The sequence below is a fragment of the Lepisosteus platostomus genome, chromosome 1 (genome assembly GCF_059453375.1).
Source record: "Lepisosteus platostomus isolate fLepPlt1 chromosome 1, fLepPlt1.hap1, whole genome shotgun sequence".
Taxonomy (NCBI): Eukaryota; Metazoa; Chordata; class Actinopteri; order Semionotiformes; family Lepisosteidae; genus Lepisosteus; species Lepisosteus platostomus.
Genome location: NC_142611.1, coordinates 76,533,665 through 76,552,109, shown reverse-complemented (window position 1 = coordinate 76,552,109; position 18,445 = coordinate 76,533,665). Strand labels below are relative to the sequence as shown.

Here is an 18,445-nt window from a genome sequence, read left to right as displayed (position 1 = left end):
ACTTTGCTGACAAAGCCTTTGAAGTCACGTCAGGTGGGAACAAAGAATACAAGCTATCCTGTTTCGTTGAAAAGACAATTCACTGAGCATGGCTGGCCATTGCTCACACAAGATTTATTCCTTGAAGATTGAAGTGGGTGGAATGGTTTCCCCTCACAAAAGCTGAAACATAATGAAAAGGATACCTATAAGAATTTTTATCGCAAATGGAAAACCATATTTCATTTTTAAACTTCCCAACATAGTGATTCATCGGTTCCTATTTCTCTGTGAAAGTCATTCTGTTGTTTTCATCTGTTGCTTGCTGAAAATGATGATGAAACATGGAAAGCATGGAAAGCACCTTTTGGGCCTCTAACAAGGCCAATGCTACTTTTTTAAAAAAAAAAGTGCCTGTACATTTGTCAGCATTTTATCAGACTCTTCATTTTATAAATGTTCGTTTCTATAATAGCAAAAGGCTACAATAATTGAATTAATCAAATGTTGCATAGTTGTTGAAACAATGAATGTGTACCGAGCAATATCATAAAATCTGCACGGCATAAAGGCTGAAAATAAATGCAGATTATCAGTTTTTATTTTAAAATTTTTCCATGGAATTTCTAGACTTCTGTGCCATTTATTTAATTTAATTTCTGGGAAATATTAACACTGACAAATATTTATGTCAAATAAAAACATGCTGCTTAATTTTTTTTGCTTTCTCTTCTGTTACTCCTAAAAATCTCTTCTAATAATACAGTATACCATCCTTTTCCCAACCACATGATCTAATACAGGGTGGCAGGGGAGTCAGAAACTCTCCTGGCAAGCTAAACTTAAAGACCTAAATAGACTGAAAGACCTCTTCATGTCAGTAAACTCACTTTCTGTATGTTTTCAGTTTTTGGCTGAAAAAAATCATTCTTCCACCCCCTTCATCTTTTTTTTTTCATAATAAAAAAAATTATCTGCTTACAGCATGATTCAAGAGCTTTGCACATAGAAGGAAACCCACCTCACCCACCACTGAAGTGCAGCCCCACCTGGGCAACACACGGCAGCCATTCTGCACCAGTAGCCCTGCTGGAGAGCAGAGCAAATAGACGAGTGACCAATTATTTTTTTTTGCCTGTTTAGTTTATGGGGAGCTTTATGTAGGTATGGTCCACAGTGGAATTTATCTGGGACCCAGGGCTCAGCAATGCTACCCATAATATTTAATACAGTATGTACATTGCAGAGCAGCCAGATGTCATCTTCTGAAACTGGGGACTTGTTCCTCCAACAAACCCACCTGTGCTTTTGACATGTTGCCAAATTCACTGTGTAGGAGAGTTACGCTGCTGGCAATGCGCAGGGGTCACAGTTTTGCTGGAAGCCAGGAAGACCCTGGCTGACTAATGCCCGCCCTACCCTAGCAGCACTCTTGTCAGTTGTGCTTAGATTACATTCCCATCCCATGCTCAGAATTGAAATTGTATCGCACGGAACAGTCCAGAAACATCATTAGGTGAAAAAACAGAAAGTGCTGTAGAAGTCCTTTCTCTGCATTTATCCAATGCTGCAGCTTGACATTTTGGTTATTTTTTGTGCTCCACTTTTGTCTCTGGAAAAATCGTATCTAAGCACTATCACCACCGCGTCACAGTTCTTGTTTGCATGGGAAAACAAATAAGCAACAGGGCTACAGCAATCAGTCACATTAATTTCTCCCACATGCAGCTTCACTATTATGAGGCAGGCCCTGAAATATTGTCTGCTGGGTTATAATTTACATACAAATTGAGGGAAACAATATTCTCTAGTTTTTAAGCGCGTTAGTGTTCTTTGGGGGCCTGTACCCTTCAGCCATGAATTGAATAGCAACAGTTCATTTGCAGCAAAGCTGATCTAGGCGCAGGTTTTTCAGAGCAATATCAAAGTGCCGATAGCAATGAAGTAAAAGGAACTATCTGAAATATACGGTTCCATGAAAAAGTATTTGCTTCCTTTCAGATTCTGACATTCCGCTTGTTTGTGCTTATTTGTTATTAGAGTTTCAGGTGGGTCCCAGTGATACATGTACAGTATATGGAGCCTGAATGAACAAATAACACCAACGTTTGGTGCACGATCCATCAAAAGATAAGATCCTAGACAGGAAAAGTAGAAAGACCAAACCAAGGTGGGAAGGTTTAGACAAAGGGGTTGGTCCGTTCTCAGCCGATTAGCTACCTTCTATTAGAGAACATATGGTTATATAAAGTTCTTCCAGACAGTGCTCCTGCACTTGGGGGCAGCTGTTCCCACCTCACCTGGAGAGAGTAATCCACTCTTTTCCAGGACAGAACCATGACCTCAGATTTGGAGGTGCTGACTCTCATCCTGACCTCGTCACCCTTGACCATGAACCTCTCCAGTGTGTTCTGGGGGGATCACAGGCGCTAGGGCAGTCCGCTCCGGGACTGTAAAACTCCCCCTTCCGGGGGTGTCCAGTGTGCCTTTATAGGACCTGCCCAGCTCATCATCTAGAAGCCGGAACAGCTGTGACTACGAAAGGGGGCGTCGCCCTTCCTCCAGGGCTCCTCCTCCACACTGGGCACGCCCCCGCGTAATGCCACAGTGTGTTGCAGATAGATGACGATCTATTACCAGAAACTACCTCAAGAAGACAAAGGCAAAACTCTTCTTGCTAGATGGTACTGCACTACTTGCAGATGAAATAAAATCAGATTATGAACATTAAAAACTTTAGTTGGTAAGGACAAATCATTCTGAGCTCAGGGTTTAGAAGAACAAAATTAAATCTGCTGGAACTCCCAGGCATTGTTGTAAATTACTGTAATCATCTTTGTCAGGCAAGAATTTGTTCTTCTGTAATTTATTAATTTGATTTTCTGGGCTTAAAATTGAATTCTGGGTAGACTCTTGAGTGGCTCTTCAGGTATAAAGCACTTGTTCGTGCTCTGTGATCCAAACACATCCCAAGACTGCACCTGAGTCATTTCGCTAGCTGACTATGACTGGGATTCCCCAAACAGCAGTGCACAACTAGCTCAGTGCTGATGTAGGGTTTTTATTATTTAGCTAGGGTTTTCTTGGCTCCTAGCAAAACAGTGACCCTCGCAAATAACCCAGTTTCAGCTGCTAGGTCATGAGACTATCAGTGAGGGACCTGCTGAATCACCCAAATGTCACTACAGTTTTAGGATAAGATTGCTTTATTGGCCATATACAATTTCTTGTATTAGGAATTTGTCTTTTTGCCTACCCCAGCTTGCTCTCCATGAGACACACAGACAGGGAGAGAAGCTTGGGGTCAGAGCACAGGGTCAGCCATTGTATAGTACCCCTGGTGCAGTTGGGGTTAAGGGTCATGGGATTTGAACCAGCAACCTTCCAACCACAGGTGTAAATCCTTAGCCCCAGTGCCACCGCTCCGCCCTTTTAACATTTGTTATTTGTCCAGACAGTAATGGTTTAATGGGTTGGTTGGAGGTACAGTACCTGCGTTTATTTCATGTTTTAGTCCATGTTTTATATGAACCTTCTTAGTATTGATGCTTGAAAAGAGAGGGACCTTATTTCACATTAACAAGGTTATTGTTCCTGTTTTAACAATGGCAGCTGTTCCAGTATTTCAGCTTCAATGGACTCTACTTTACAGGTTGTATTTGGAAGATGCATAAGACCTAAGCCATATTTACAATATGTAGTGCAGTTCTTAATATTTACCCGTTTTCAGATGTTGTATAGTATGGGGTGAAGAAATGTGATCCAGGTTTAAAGAAGCCACATTAGATAGATTTAATGCTATCTCAGTTTTGTGGTAATTAAACCTCTTAAACAGACAAACTCCATTATTACCTCTTCATTAAAATGCATAACTTAGACTGCAGTCTTCTCTGTTGCTATTGGTCAGATGTTTCAATTATTGTGTTTGGCAAAGGTTATAGAATGAGCTGTTGCTGTTCTGTCACTTATCAGTTACTTCTCTGCAAATAAACTGTATGGGCCTTTTCAGACCTAATTCAGATCAATGGCCACTACAGAAACGGCTCTTGTTAGTGTTACTAATGATCTGCTAATGACTGCTGTTGTTTTTTAATTTATTGCTGTCTCCTTGATGTGCTGAATAGATAATAGAGGGTTGTTGATATTACTGTAATCTGTATGTTGAACTGGGGGAGTTCACAGCCCATGCCTCTGACCCTGAAGTCAGGTTCTGTGTGATTACTGCTTGAGCCTTCAACCTCATCCTCAACCTGGTCGCTGTTTTAAATCCAGACATACTGCTTTCTTTTCAACCATGCAACCTGCCTCTCCCCTCTACCGGCCTCACATGCTACAGGCGCCCAAAACCTGACTCCTGCATAGGCGAGTGTCCAGAAGTGGTCAAGGCTGCTTCAGCCATCCATCAATCACTGCCTTCCAATGTTTCTCTACCCCTCAAAGTTGGCTTACATAACTACAGCACTTTCTTCTTTCACTCTTATGGTAGTCCCTTATTCTACTCTGTTTTATTTGTGCCTGTCCCTTATTCCTCTCCCCATTCCTATACCAATCCCTTATTCCTCTCCATGTTCCTACACCAGTCCATTACTCCTGTTCCAGTTCCTTTTCCAGTCCCTAGTTCCTCTCCCCATTCCTATACCAATCCCTTTTTCCTCTTTCCGTTCCTACACCAGTCCCTTACTCCTCCCCCCATTCCTACAGCCAGTCTCTTATTCCACTTCCTGTTCCTACAGCAGTCCCTTATTCCTCTCCGTGTTCCCTCATCAATCCCTTATTCCGCTTCCCGCTCCTGCGTCAGTCCCTTATTGTTCTCCCCATTATTACACCAGTCTCTTATTCCTCTCCACGTTCCTATGCCAAATTCACATACACCATATAAAAATGTAGATGGCTATAAACCATCCGTGTTTAGTTCTCTTAATTAAGGTTCTTCCTATGAATAACCCAATATTTATTGCAATCAGAAAATCTTTATGTTTTCATCTTAATGTGTCTGGTAACAAGAAGGTTAAATATTTACAAATTCTTTTTGATTATGGATTGAACCCCCATTAGGGGAAGTACTTTACTCCCACTGTCTTTTATTCTCCCTAAGGGGAAGATGTTCATTTGAAAACGTGCATTGATCAGCTGCACAGTCCCAGGAAATGTCAGCCTCAGCTGTCCAGAAGGTACCAATTCTTGCTTCTTGCCCGCTAATGGCCCAAGAACTAATTTCAAGCTCTTTTACGTCTGCTGTGCTTTAAATCAGTTTTTCCAAGGCATTGTTACTGGACATGACATTTTCAATTACGGGAAGATGAGAGAGGGCTTCTTGTCCTGCTGCAGATTAAATAGATTCTTCCTTTTTGTCATATAAACAGTCATTTTTAATCAGTTCCATGGTTAAAGATGAGGGAAGTTTCCACTTTCCGGTTCCAGATTTAGAACTATAATTTGGTGCATATATATTTACTTGAATTAAACAGTTAGAAGAAAGGTCTAATTGCTATGCTTGAGGTTAATGGAGTATAGCTTAGTATTCATGGTGCCTAGCTAAAAGATATTGAAGGTATTTTCAATGGGATTCGTTAATATTATCACTAGAGAGCATTAGGGACACAGTTTTTTAATGTTGCCCAGATTCTGTAAATAATGGACCCTTTGTCATTATATAAGGTCCACATTTCTTTTGCAATTTAGGGGGTCACGGAGAGCAAAATAGTGTTGAAATTGAGGAGGCAGCTAAATTTTTTGTGTTCCCCAAAAATCATCCCAATCTGATGATAATCTGATTAAATGATAATCAATTAATTATTTGTGTAAACTGTTAGTTTATTTGATCATCATATTTGCGGTACTTACAGGTGGTGCAAGCAAGTGGGAGTAAGTGTTAACTTGGTTAAATCAAAATGTAAGAGTGACCAGACCATTCGAGGTGAAGTCAGTAAGACTTTCTTCATGGGAATGGGACACAGGACAAAGTGGGCCTCAAGCCAGGGTAATGTGGACACACAATAAACAGAGGACAGTGAGAAACATAAGAAGACAGATAAGAAGGAGGAGAACAAGAGGAGAAGTAGCTGGGTAGTGATAGAGACAACTCTTTCGTACAGACCAAGAGACCTGTTCGGGAATCTGAGCACTGGAAGGGTACCATACTCAGGGCGACTGAAGGGACTTGTTGTCTTATATCTGTTTTCCTATTTGTGGAATCCACAGGCTAAAAAAATCCTGCCTTGCACAGTGATGTATTGTTTGGCATCGGAAAATAGGTCCATTACTTTACCATCTGTCGTAGAGAGCTTATTATTCCTGAGCAGGAACCTTATTTAATAGGACACAGTTCCCTCTTCGCAATCTTTGCCCCTTTGTAAATAACAAGATTTGTAAATAACTGTTTATAGCTGTATAAATTGTTTGTAGTATATTTGTGTATTCTTGGAATTAATATTTGTTTGTCCTGTCTATATTTGCCACCGAGTTAATACTTCAACAAAAAGATGTCTGTATCAGAGATACAGCTTAGCCAGGAGCCATATCACCCAGCAACTCACAACTGGCAGCCCACTGAAGCTCAGCAGGTGTGAGCCTGGTCAGTACCTGGATGGGAGACCTCCTGGGAAAAGCAAAGGTTGCTGCTGGAAGAGGTATTAGATGGGCCACTAGGGGGTGCTCAATGTGAGTCTCCGGTATACTGATGGGGTCACTATAGTGTGACATAAAACTGAGGTCCTAGGGTCTTTCTTAAAAAGTGTCTGGCCTGGAAATAGTCAGTTATAAATTTTCAGTATACTTTTTCTGGTTATGGTTGAAATCAATGTCATGAAGACTGTGTAACACAGAAGAACACACCTCCACTTCCAGTGGGCCAGAAGGTTTCTGAGCATAGAAGTACCATACTGAGCTCATTATTTGCCTAATTAGACCAGCTGAATCCTTTCCTTCTCTTAAAGAGGACTGGAACTTGGCACACCTGGTATAGTGTAATGTACTGTAACTCAGAAGCTATTTTGTAATTCATTTTGCAAATATCTTTATTTAGTACAGATCAAAGCACATTCTGGTGGTGAGGACGTGTGTTTATTTTAAGCTCTTGAGTGTGACTTTTTTCACCTTGCCTTCAATAGAGGCAGATAAAATGATCATGTACAGTATACAGTACAGTATGTGAGGAAGTACTGTTTTGTGAGGAGGATCTCTTCAAGCAGTCTCTACCATTTTAACTGCCTGTCAAAGGAAGGATAATAAATGCTTGTCAGAGATTGACACTGTGGCTCTACTTTTTCAAGCTTAACAGAGCATATACCCTTTATCCTGAATCTTCCAGCGTGGGGATCTCCAGCCCTTGTGTTTGTCATCTGTGAGCACTTTAGCAGGTGATTTGTTAAATGACATGATTTAGAGATCACTTAGGACTAAAATCTAAGTACTCATCAGCCCTCAAAGACCAGAGTTCTCCTAGTTGGACAGATTACTTGCTTGATTCATCAGTATCTGACAAGGGTTGCCACCTGTCTTGACCTATAAGATGAGCTGCATCAGAGCTCTCCAGAACTAAGCATGGAGACCCGTGCTCCAGAGATGTTCAGGTACTTAAGCTTAAGAATGTGCATGTATTGTAGGCTATATGTACAGGACGTTGCTGAAGTATTCATCCCCTGCCAATAATATTGACATTTTTGCACATTCAAAATACAGATTTTAAATAACTTCAAACAACTTTGTTGTTTTCTGTAAAATTGCTGCAGAATTGACAAGTTTGTTGGCGACACTGGATGGACAGCAGTCTTCATACCTCACTAAAATTATTCCGTTCAATTGAAGTCAGGACGTTGACAGGGTCAGTGAAGGACGCAAGCTCTTTTATTGTCAGATCACTTCAGCGTGGCTCTGACCTTCTGCTTTATCTAGGTGCAGGGGGGGAGTTGTGCCAGTAGGCAGGCTGCAAAAGAACAAGCAGTGGTTAACTCCACCGGGAAAAGTGGAAAGATTTTTTTTAGCTTACAGTTTGGCTATAACTTCTTATTGTTCCTTCTTCATTATTGTGTATCTGTAAAATAGAATATACAGATATTATTAAAAAAAGGTTTATTAGGACTTTTATCCTGATGAATTGTGAATTTCTAACCCTCAAGTGGACAGGCTCATTTCCTTTAGGATTCATCTGTACTTTGAACCATCCACTTTGCCCTCGAACCCTGACAAGATTCCCAGTCTCGGCTGATAGGAAACATCCCCATTACATGATGCTGCCGCCTCCATGCTGGACAGCTGGGATGGCACTGAATGGGTGAGCTGAGAGGTATCACTTTGCATTTAGACCAAAATGTTCAGTTTATGTTTCATGTCCTTCTGTAACATGTCTCTAGTATATCACATAAGAGATTTAAGATGAGTAATGGCCAAGTTTTTCAGTAATGGCCACGTTTGTGATAAAATATAGTCGATGTATGAACAGTGATTTCCATCTCGGATATAGATCTGGCCTCACAGTGGCCTCCCTAGCTCGTCTCCTGCTCACTAGGTTCCTCGGCTTGGATCTGGTTAGTGTCAGGGTGGTTTGATGTTCAGAATGGAACAGGTAAAGGTTTATTCCATGCTGAAAGAAAAAGAAAAGAGAACGTTTTGGGTGTGGAGCCTCCATCAGGTGAAGAAGGCTGAAGAGGGCTCCACAGCTGAAATGTTGTGTCTCTTTACCTTTCAGCTTGGAATAAACCCTCACCTGTTCCTTTGCAGCCTATGCATGCCGATGCAGGTACCTTCTGGAAAGTCTCTTCATATTGATGAATTTAACTGCACCTAATGGGATAAGTAAGGCTCTCCTGATCTGTGTCTCTCTACCACTTCACCCTTGACATATTTCAGTAGCCCCTTGGTATTTATAGTTGATTTGTTGTATCACCGTTACTATATTGCTTGATTTTCAATATGTATTAGAGGCAGAAGCCATTAACAGGAATTATTCCCAAAACATTCCTCACAAGTGAATCCATAAATAAATTAACTCTACTTTCAAAGAGTTACACTTTCTATGAGATTCTTTGCACTTGTATATAAATGGGACTTACTGTACATGCAGATCTCCTTTTCCCAATTACACAAGTGGAAAATGCTATAGAACAATCCCTTTGTTTATCATAATAATAATAATACCTTACACTTGTATAGCACTTTTCTGGACACTCACTTCAAAGTGCTTTACAGTATTATTAGGAGGCCATGATCAGTAAGGGCCAATGGGAAATTTGGCCAGGACACCAGGGTAACACCCCTACTCTTTTCAAGAAATGCCCTGGGATTTTTAATGAGCAAAGAGAGTCAGGACCTCAATTTTAGATCGCATCTAAAGGACAGTGCCCTTTTACAGTATAGTGTCCCCCTCACTATACTGGGGCATTAGGACCCACACAGACTGGAGGGTGAGAACCCCCTGCTGGCCCCACTTACACCTCTTCCAGCAACAACCTTGGTTTTTCCCAGGAGTCTCCCATCCAGGTAGTGATCAGGCTCACACCTGCTGAGCTTCAGTGGGCTGTCAATTGTGAGCTGCAGGGTGACATGGCTGGTGGCATTTATGGTGGTCTAGATAGGGTTTTTGAGGCTTTCTGAAGACATCAGGTGAACCAGCAGCTCTCTTGTGCAGCCCCCATACTACAGTACACTGTATAAATACATTTGATTTTTAAAGGAAATGTGAAGATCTGTAATTGTAATAATTCTGTAAGTATTCAACCCCTTCATTGTGGCAAACTTCAATCAATTCAGGTGCAAAATAGTTAAAATGGCTGTGGCTAAAGACAGTACTGTGAAAGTTAAGAAATTTTATTTAAGGGGATACACAGGTCAGGCATCCGATGTATCTTCAGGAAGAGTTGTCCTCCTTCCCTGATCTAAGACATCTCATTCTCCGCATATTATTGTCTGAACTTGCCTAAACAGAGCAAATATTGCCCTGGGCCCAGGAAGGCTTTGGTGATATACGTGGAAGCGCATTGAAAACTAAGAACAACAGATATTCTTTACCTAAAGGATGGTAAGTGTATGAAACAAGCTACCCAGCCTATACCCTGGCTTTTTTCAAGAAAAGGTTCTCTTGAGATTCTTCGATCAATTAGCTACTAAGTACTAAATGGACTAGATGGGCCAAATAGCCTCCTGTCATTGGTAACCTTTCTTATGCTCTTAAGATTTCTGACTGGACAAAGCAGCATTAATACATTGATGACTGTTAAAGCAGCTCCACTAGTGAATTCCACAAATTACATTTCTGTGACTCCAAGAAGTGTGAAGTAATGATGACCACGTCTTTGCTCACCGAAAGAGTTGAACATTGCATTTTGTCCTGGCAACGCGGTGATGTGACAAGGATAAATACCATCCTTTCATGCTGACACAGGTTTTCTGGACTCCCACTTCTGATCTTTTCGAATAAAATTGAATAAAACAGAAGCCCCAGAGTGACAGGAAGTGCTTAATAGCATGCCCAGGGGGACTTTGCTTATGAACAACACCTTGAAAGAGAATTGTTACATTTCTCGATTTAGGCTGACAACCAGAAATCCATTAACCTTTTACTTTTTTACACCTCATGTTGTGTTATGTAATGCGAAATGCCCCTGTTGCTTTCTTGTCTTTTTCCCAGAATGTTTGGCATTTTAAAACGCAAGTATCCTGCTTTTCAGAAGACTTCAATAATTGCTGTTTTGGATTATATCTTCCTGGAAGACTGAGAGGAGACCAGCATCAACTAAGCTCTGCCTTGTTCTTTCAGAAATCTGAATTTATACTGTATACCTCCAGGGCAGAAAAGCAACAAAAAAGATTCTTACAATCTTCCTTAGAGATAAAATAATTGAATAATCTTATCTCCATTCCTCCCACTTAGACAGGTTTCCTTGGGAATCTCTCAGGGCTGACAGGTTTGGATTCTCCTTGAAAATGGACAGAAGTTCGACTAAGATTTTAAGATCACTTTTTTAGCCATATACTTGCCATATTCTTGCATTAGGAATTCATCTTTTCACATACCCCAGCTTGCTCTCCACGAGACACAGACAAGGTGAGAAGCTTGGGGTCAGAGCGCAGGGTCACCCATTGTACATCACCCCTGGAGTAGTTGGGGTTAAGGGCCTTGCTCAGGGGCCCAACAGAGTAGGATTCCTCTGCTGGCCACAGGATTTGAACCAGCAACCTTCCAGTCACAGGCACAGATGGTGCAAATGTATTGTAGACAAAATGATTTTTCTTTCTTATCTTGACACCCGGGTTTGCTTTCGTTGATACAAACATCCATCCATTGAGAGTATTTTTCAACCAATATACTGCAGGGTTGCATGGGAGCCGGAGCCTATCCCAGCAAGCAATGGGCACAAGGCAGGATACACCCTGCATGGGATGCCAGTCCATCACAGTGCACACACAGACATGCAAACACTCACACCAGGGCCAGTTTTCAGAGACACACACACTTTCACAAGGTCCAGTTTTCCCAGTTAACTGACTTGTCTTTGTTCTGTGGGAGGAAAACAGAACACCCAGAGGAAACCCAGTCAAACTCTGGGATTTCATACAAATTCCATGCAGAAACAGATACAGATATGAAGCAGCAGTGCTATCCAGGTGTGTCATCTTGCCAACCCCCGATACAAACACATGCGCATACATTTGTAATAAAAGGAGAAATTACTTTTAACACCTGAAGTAATTCCTCAGTCCTTCATTATATAAGGCCACAACATAAGCTAGGAAGAAAAGTAGCTCACCATTGTGGTAAATCACAAGATTTTATTTAGAGACAGTATTGTGCTAGCTGCTATAAAGGAGAGGTCAGTAGGTCAAATCCAGTGTAATGTAATCATATCTAGGTGCAGGGGGGGAGTTGTGCCAGTGGGCAGGCTGCAAAAGAACAAGCAGTGGTTAACTCCACCTGGAAAAGTGGAAAGATTATTTTTTTAGTTTTCAGCTTGGCTATAACTTCTTCTTGTTCCTTCTTCATTATTGTATATCTGTACACCAGAATGTATGTTTTAATTTAAAAAAAGGTTTATTAGAAGCTATACAATTAATGATTTAGTTACAAAATAAAATAAATAGTGACAGATACATCATAATTGACCACAGTGGTGATTACTTACTGTAATTATTCTTTAGTTCTGGCTAAAATTAAACAGTTAATTAAATAATTTGTCAAACTGTCAAGTTGTATACTAATTCCTTTCGTAAAGAATTATCTATACTGTACTTGAATAGTTAAAAGAAGCTCAGAATATGTTCTGTAGCACATTTCAAACGTAACTGATGTCATGTTTTACTTTTGCAACTAAAAGGCATTGAATTCTCTCTGACAGTACTGAGTGGCTTTCGTCTAGTTTTTCTAAATCTTACACAATGCTCAGCATAACAAAAAAAAGAATAAACCATTGTAAAATTAGAACATCCCTTGATTAAATTGAATTACATTTTCTCCTCATTTCTCTACAGGAGTGTCAGAGGACCAGTGTAAGATTTCTTTTAGTTTGTTTGCAGTCCAGAGTTACTTACGTTTGTACCTCATACTCAGAGGAGAGCGCTTTATAAGAGAAGCTGCACACAGTACCATGCACAAGAGTACATACAGCACCTTAACCATGCTTTGAACCCACAACCTCCCAGTTCTGAGTCAAGCACCTTGAGCACTATGATGTACTGCTGACCTTTGGCTGGCTAAATCATGTGTTAAAATTGACAATAGTACAGTCTTTCTCTAATTAAAATGGCACTTCAATTATAATCAGTTTATAGAGATTAGAATAATAAACACATGTTTATCCTTTGGGATATTGTATTATACATTTGTGTATTTTAACACGTACATAATACATACAGTAGTATTTGCTTCATAGGTTTGTGGCACAGACACAACTGATAAACTTTTCAAAGGTTGCCTTTCTATAAAAGACACATTAAAGGTAGATAGTTGTTTGACTTTGACACCCTGGTCCTTTAGACGTAATTTATTTAGCCATTGATTTGTGCGTTTCAGCAAATTCTATATTGATGCAAAATGAAAATGCAGTAGTCTCACGTTTTACATCAATAGGTGGGATATGGGATAACAAACTGCTAACCTCCAGTCATGCAATTTCATGACTAAGTGTTTGACATTTTAGTGGAGTTTGAATTGAGAAAGTAGTTTACTTCCTAGTGCCTGTATAAACAGCCATTCAAACAGCCATTACTTTGATGAGTACAAGAATACCGAAACAGATGTACTGTACCATGACCCTCTTCAGTAATGAAGATCGCCTTGTCACCCTGGTTGAAGGAAGTCTGCGTGTGAAGGAAGCTGCCTGTAGAATGAAAAATCCAGGAGAGCCAGGCCACGTCCAGCAGGGTAGAAGGTTGCCTCTCTGGCTGAGGACCCTCTGATCACCTGCATGATTGTTTTCAGGCTGCGGTGGCTATGGAACAGGAAGTGCTAGTGAGAACGAATCCATGCATCTGCAGATGGGCTGTAACTTACAGCATGAAATGCCTCTACTTGCTCAAGCACCGTTAACAGCTCAGAAACAGAGTCTTCTGTGGGCCAGGGGACCTGTGTGAGGTGATGGCAGAGAAAGTGGTGGAGTGTTTTATTCACTGATGAATGCTGTTTCTCTTTCGACTGGCCCGTTGGCATGGTGGGCCACACTAATTGTTGGCGTTCCTCAAGCCAAACGGTGAAGCAGAGGAAGTGTGATTTTATGGGCAGGAAGATCTTCGAATTCAAGCACGCCTTCAAGATGAGAAACGTTACTGCAGACGTCAAAGTTTGTTAAAGAAAGGTGGAATTGTAAACATGAAACTCGAATTTCCTTTGTCTAACCTGTCTCCCAGTTGTGGTTATTATTTTATTTAAAAGCAAGGGCCAGCCACAGAATTGCAAGATCATGACTTTGAAAAACAGAACACCTTAAAAGATGTGCTAATGTAGCTTTTCCCCCAGAGATTAATTAGCTCTTTTACAGAACTTGATTAGTAAGGATTATGTTATGGTACGACAAGCAAGAAAGAAATAAGTGCTTAAATCAAACACTCATATATGAAAACATATACTGTATTGCTTTTTATGCAAAAATAGCACATTGCTGCAAAAGAACATTGAAATGTAACAGATGGGCAATAATTCAGATCACAAGATTATGCTTTACTGTTATAACAGCTGTTAATTTGTGTGTGATATTTTCATTTCACATTTATATTTTTATATGGATGTCACTTCTTAACTTTTTGCATTTGATTAATTTTGTAGCTCTTTCATTGTGCAGGGAGGTGACTTATTGTGTCTCTGTGTTGTTGTGCAGGGAGGTGACTTCCAGTGCGTGTCTGTGTTGATGTGCAGGGAGGTGACTTACAATGTGTGTCTGAATCATTACGCAGGGAGGTGACTTACAGTGTGTGTCTGTATCATTGCGCAGGGAGGTGACTTACAGTGTGTGTCTGTATCATTGCGCAGGGAGGTGACTTACAGTGTGTGTCGGTGTCGTTGTGCAGGGAGGTGGCTCAGATCGACCAGTTTCTGCAGGAGACGGCAGCACGGGAGGCCAACGCCAAGGTGCGTTTGCAGCAGTTCATCGAGGAGCTCCTGGACCGTGCCGACCGCGCAGAGAAGCAGCTCCAGATCATCAGCAGCTGTGGTACCACGCCCAACGGCAGCCTGAGCCACTGCAGTATGCCTGGCTCCAAGAGCACTGGGCGGCAGGTAAGCACTTGAGTGACCTAAAGCCCCAGTGCTTAAACCTACACTTTGGCAAGTACCCTGTAGTAGCACCTGGGTTTGCTGTCTCCCACATGCGTCATACAGTATGTATACATTCTTCCTGTTATTATTGTCAGGATTATTGCAAAAGTCTTTATTATCATTACTCTTACCACCAATAAGAGCACGGATATGAGCAGCTAGAGGTCAGGATCATTAAGCTGCTATTATGGTTTTCCTGATTCTACGCCTGTTACTCCAGTCCAATGGACTCCATCACTAGTTTGGAGTTTAATCTACAATGGACTTAAACCCAAAATGTGGGTTTTTGTTTTCTCAGTCTGCTCAAGACTTCAAAAGAGGTCTAGGACCTAGAGCCCTAAGACACTTAACTACGGGCTAACCTTTGTTAAATTGCCATCTTGTTAAATATCATGTTTTCCCTCTTAGGACAGCAGTGTCATTTCACAAATGTATGGAGATAATTATTTCAAAAATATCATTTAATTTCAGACGTATAGAACCATAAAGATACAGTAACAATAAGTTAATAATAATAAACTTTATATTATACAGCACTGTATAAGGTGGATTCTCAAAGTGCTTTACAGAATGACAACAACAATAAATAAAAAGAATACACAAGATAAAACACAATTACAATACACAGAGGAGACCGTGGATGGTGGTACTAAGAAAAGCAGAGGGGTGAAGAATGGAACCAGTTAAGTAAAGGCTTTTCTAAAGAATGTCAATGTTAACATTAACAAGAATGTTAATCTCACAGTGTAATTTAGAATTTAGTGTCTTTTAGAATCCTGTCTGTGTAGAAGTGAGGCAATCACATACAGTGTACATTACTTTTTGATTCATATGGACACAATATAGTACATATGGCACACTGCATGCATGTTAAATATTTATACGCATGAATGGAGATGTGCTGAGCCGAGAATATCAGAAAAGCAAAGCAGTGGGATTTACCCTCCAGTAATATAGGCTTATGTTTACTAATATGAAATACAAATATTTAAACATATTTACAGTTTGTGTTTTCATATTTCTTTTAATATTTGATGTATTAACTAAATGATATACTTATAGCTGTTATAGATGATTTTGCATGCCACAGGTAACAATATTGAAGTATTGGGCATTGATATTTTAAATGTATTGTACTGTATTCTTTAGTTACAAATGGTGTTTTCCTTAAGCAGTCTTATTTAAGAACTAAGAATATTTTTAAAGGCAAATGGAAAAAATATAGATGAGTAACTATGCACTTGTGCTTTCATCTCAGTGAACGTGCATATTCTCATTTGATTATGCTGAAAATCCACAAAGTAGGAGGACTTGAAGCCTCTTGAGAGACATTCTTTTCCGATGAGTCCCTGTTCTGCCAAATTCTCAGACGCTGGGCGCATTTATTCCTGTCATTTTTTCCAGTGTGTTTGTAATCTATGTCTTTAGCCAGTCTGAAAGCATAGAGGTTACTGTGAGTGTGAGGAGCCGTGTTTGAAAAGTAGTCAACCAGTGGTTGTCTCGGGACACTGCCAACCCCAGCTTCTGTGTTTCAGAGTTTATTTAAGCATCTGATTCTCTTGCGACCAGCTTTGATGTTAAACAGTTAGTTCTCGTGATGCTAAATGATGCTATTTCATGCTTGCTCAGTAAAAAATGTTCAGAACAGGCAACATCATTATTTAGAGCGTTATTATGAAATATTATTATTACTTTTCTAGAAAATGATTAAAGAAGGAATAATTGCTACACTTCGACAGGGTTTACATGCTATTTCTAATGCATTTGAAACGGCAGTAAAGTATTTTTGCAAATTGTAAATACTGTACATAGTTATTTGATTCATTTTCTCATTATAAAGTTCAGGTGGGTAGCTGTGTCAGCATGCGTAGGCTGCAAAGGAACAAGTAATAGGTGTATTCCATGCTGAAAAGAGAAGAAAGGAAAAAAATGTTGTTTTCTTTCTTGTCTTTTCAGCATGGAATAAACCTTTTACTTGTTCATTATAAGGAAGTTGTGTTTGATACAAGATAAAGGTATATGTAGGTTTACTTCTCAGATTTCCCCCGTTTTCTCCAATAAACATTTCGGAGACAGTGCATGTAGCATCATATTTGTTCACTGTGAAATTTAGGATGCTTTTGTCCTTTTTCTGTCACTTCAGAATCTATTTCATCATCGCCATAGCCACAACAGTTTCTGCCATGCGATGATGCAGTCTGTCCCAATCACTTGCAGGTTTCTCCTAAAAGGAGCATCTTAATGGCCTGTACATTGGTCCAAATCCTATAATGTTAGAATAAGTAAACCAAAAAATAATGTGTTGTGCTTTTGTAATTCATAGTGATTACCCAGTGTTGCAAGAGACTTTGCTGACAGCCATAAACCTCTGTAGCTCTCCATGAAAAGAGTAATATATTAGGCCAATTAATGTTACATGAACTAGGACAAAATATAGTTTGTGGGCAGTTTGGGGATTCATTTCATATTTTGTATAAGTCAGGTATTGGGGATAGGGTCTGACGTTCAGTATCCACAGGCAATCCACAGCCTACAATCCCATAAATTTAAAAAATGTTAAGCTGATACACTCTTAAGCAGGCAACATGGATAACTACTGTAACTTTGTATAATATACAGTATGGCACAGTTTTCCTTTATTTGCTGTGGTTTACACCTGAACCAGGACAGGAAAGAGAGTTAAGAATTCTCTTATGAAGTTGGTACTGTATGGACTCCTTCTGCTGAAATAAAATCTCAGGATCCTAGACTGCTTACAGCCGTGAAATGATGTGCTGCACCTGAAGGTAAAGGAAATTTATTTTGTCATCTTTTGCCTTTTCCTCAGAGAGAGAGAAACTCCAGCACTTCGGCTGTTTCAAGGGGAGTGTATCAAGTGTCAGATCGACGCTCTTCTCCGAGCACTGGGTAGGTCTGATGAACTCAGAGTAGATTTTATCTCCATCGCTTCTCTGTCCATAGCGTCTACACTGATAGTCCTGAGCGAAGCAGCGTTTAAACCTCAGGCATTCTTATCCACAATTTATCCACTATGAAATGTGCTGCCGTTGAGTTGCTTTGTGAAAAAAATAATTAACTCACTTGGATTTGACCTGCAGTTCCCTTGCTTCAGGCATGTGAGACTTGTGAGGCTTGTGAGACAGACCTGTTATTTCTTTTTGTTTCATGAATAGATTAATGAATAGTATGCAAATGTCCACTAGTTTACTAGTATTGGTATTCTCCAAGACTTTTATAGTCCCGTTGATTCTATGGTTAACTTGTAGAATTCCTAAAACACCTGTCTTATGAAAGAGGAACACTGCAAAACCACAAACTTAAATGCAGACCCGGTCTGAGAAGCTGAGGCACCCCACACTTCTGTTGCTTTCCTCAAAGGCATTGACAGCTCAGAAACAACAGTGAAACACGAACCAGAGGATGCAAGAGGATACTACATTAAACTACTTTTAAAACTGAGAGCAGGAGGCACTTCTTTACCTGTGGGAGTTGTGGGAGTGTGGACCAAGCCGCCCAGCCATGTTGCTGAAGCCAATATCCAGCTGTTTCTCAATAGAAACCAGGGTGAGGTACTTGGGTTAATTAGTTACTATGAAATGGGCTACACGGATCACAGAGCCTCCTCTTGTTTGTAGAGAAAAAACAATGGTGTTGTGACAGGCCTCAATTTAAATAAGACAGTTATAGTCTAAGGTGGCTCATGAGGCCTGAGCCCATAAAAACTCA

At 40.3% G+C, this 18,445-nt stretch overlaps 1 protein-coding gene across 2 annotated transcripts in view; it reads left to right on the top strand.

Annotated features, from left to right (window-relative positions):
• The window catches only part of fbxo41 (F-box protein 41), a 95,543-nt gene that overhangs the window by 36,846 nt on the left and 40,252 nt on the right, over nt 1-18,445 (top strand). For both annotated transcript variants that reach the window (XR_015939773.1, XM_088637763.1), the window contains exons 3-4: nt 14,473-14,680; nt 17,547-17,626. Coding sequence is in view for 1 of the 2 variants with exons in the window: in XM_088637763.1 (XP_088493889.1) it covers nt 14,473-14,680; nt 17,547-17,626 (288 nt within the window). In the remaining variant the exon portion in view is untranslated. The remainder of the gene's footprint in view (nt 1-14,472; nt 14,681-17,546; nt 17,627-18,445) is intronic.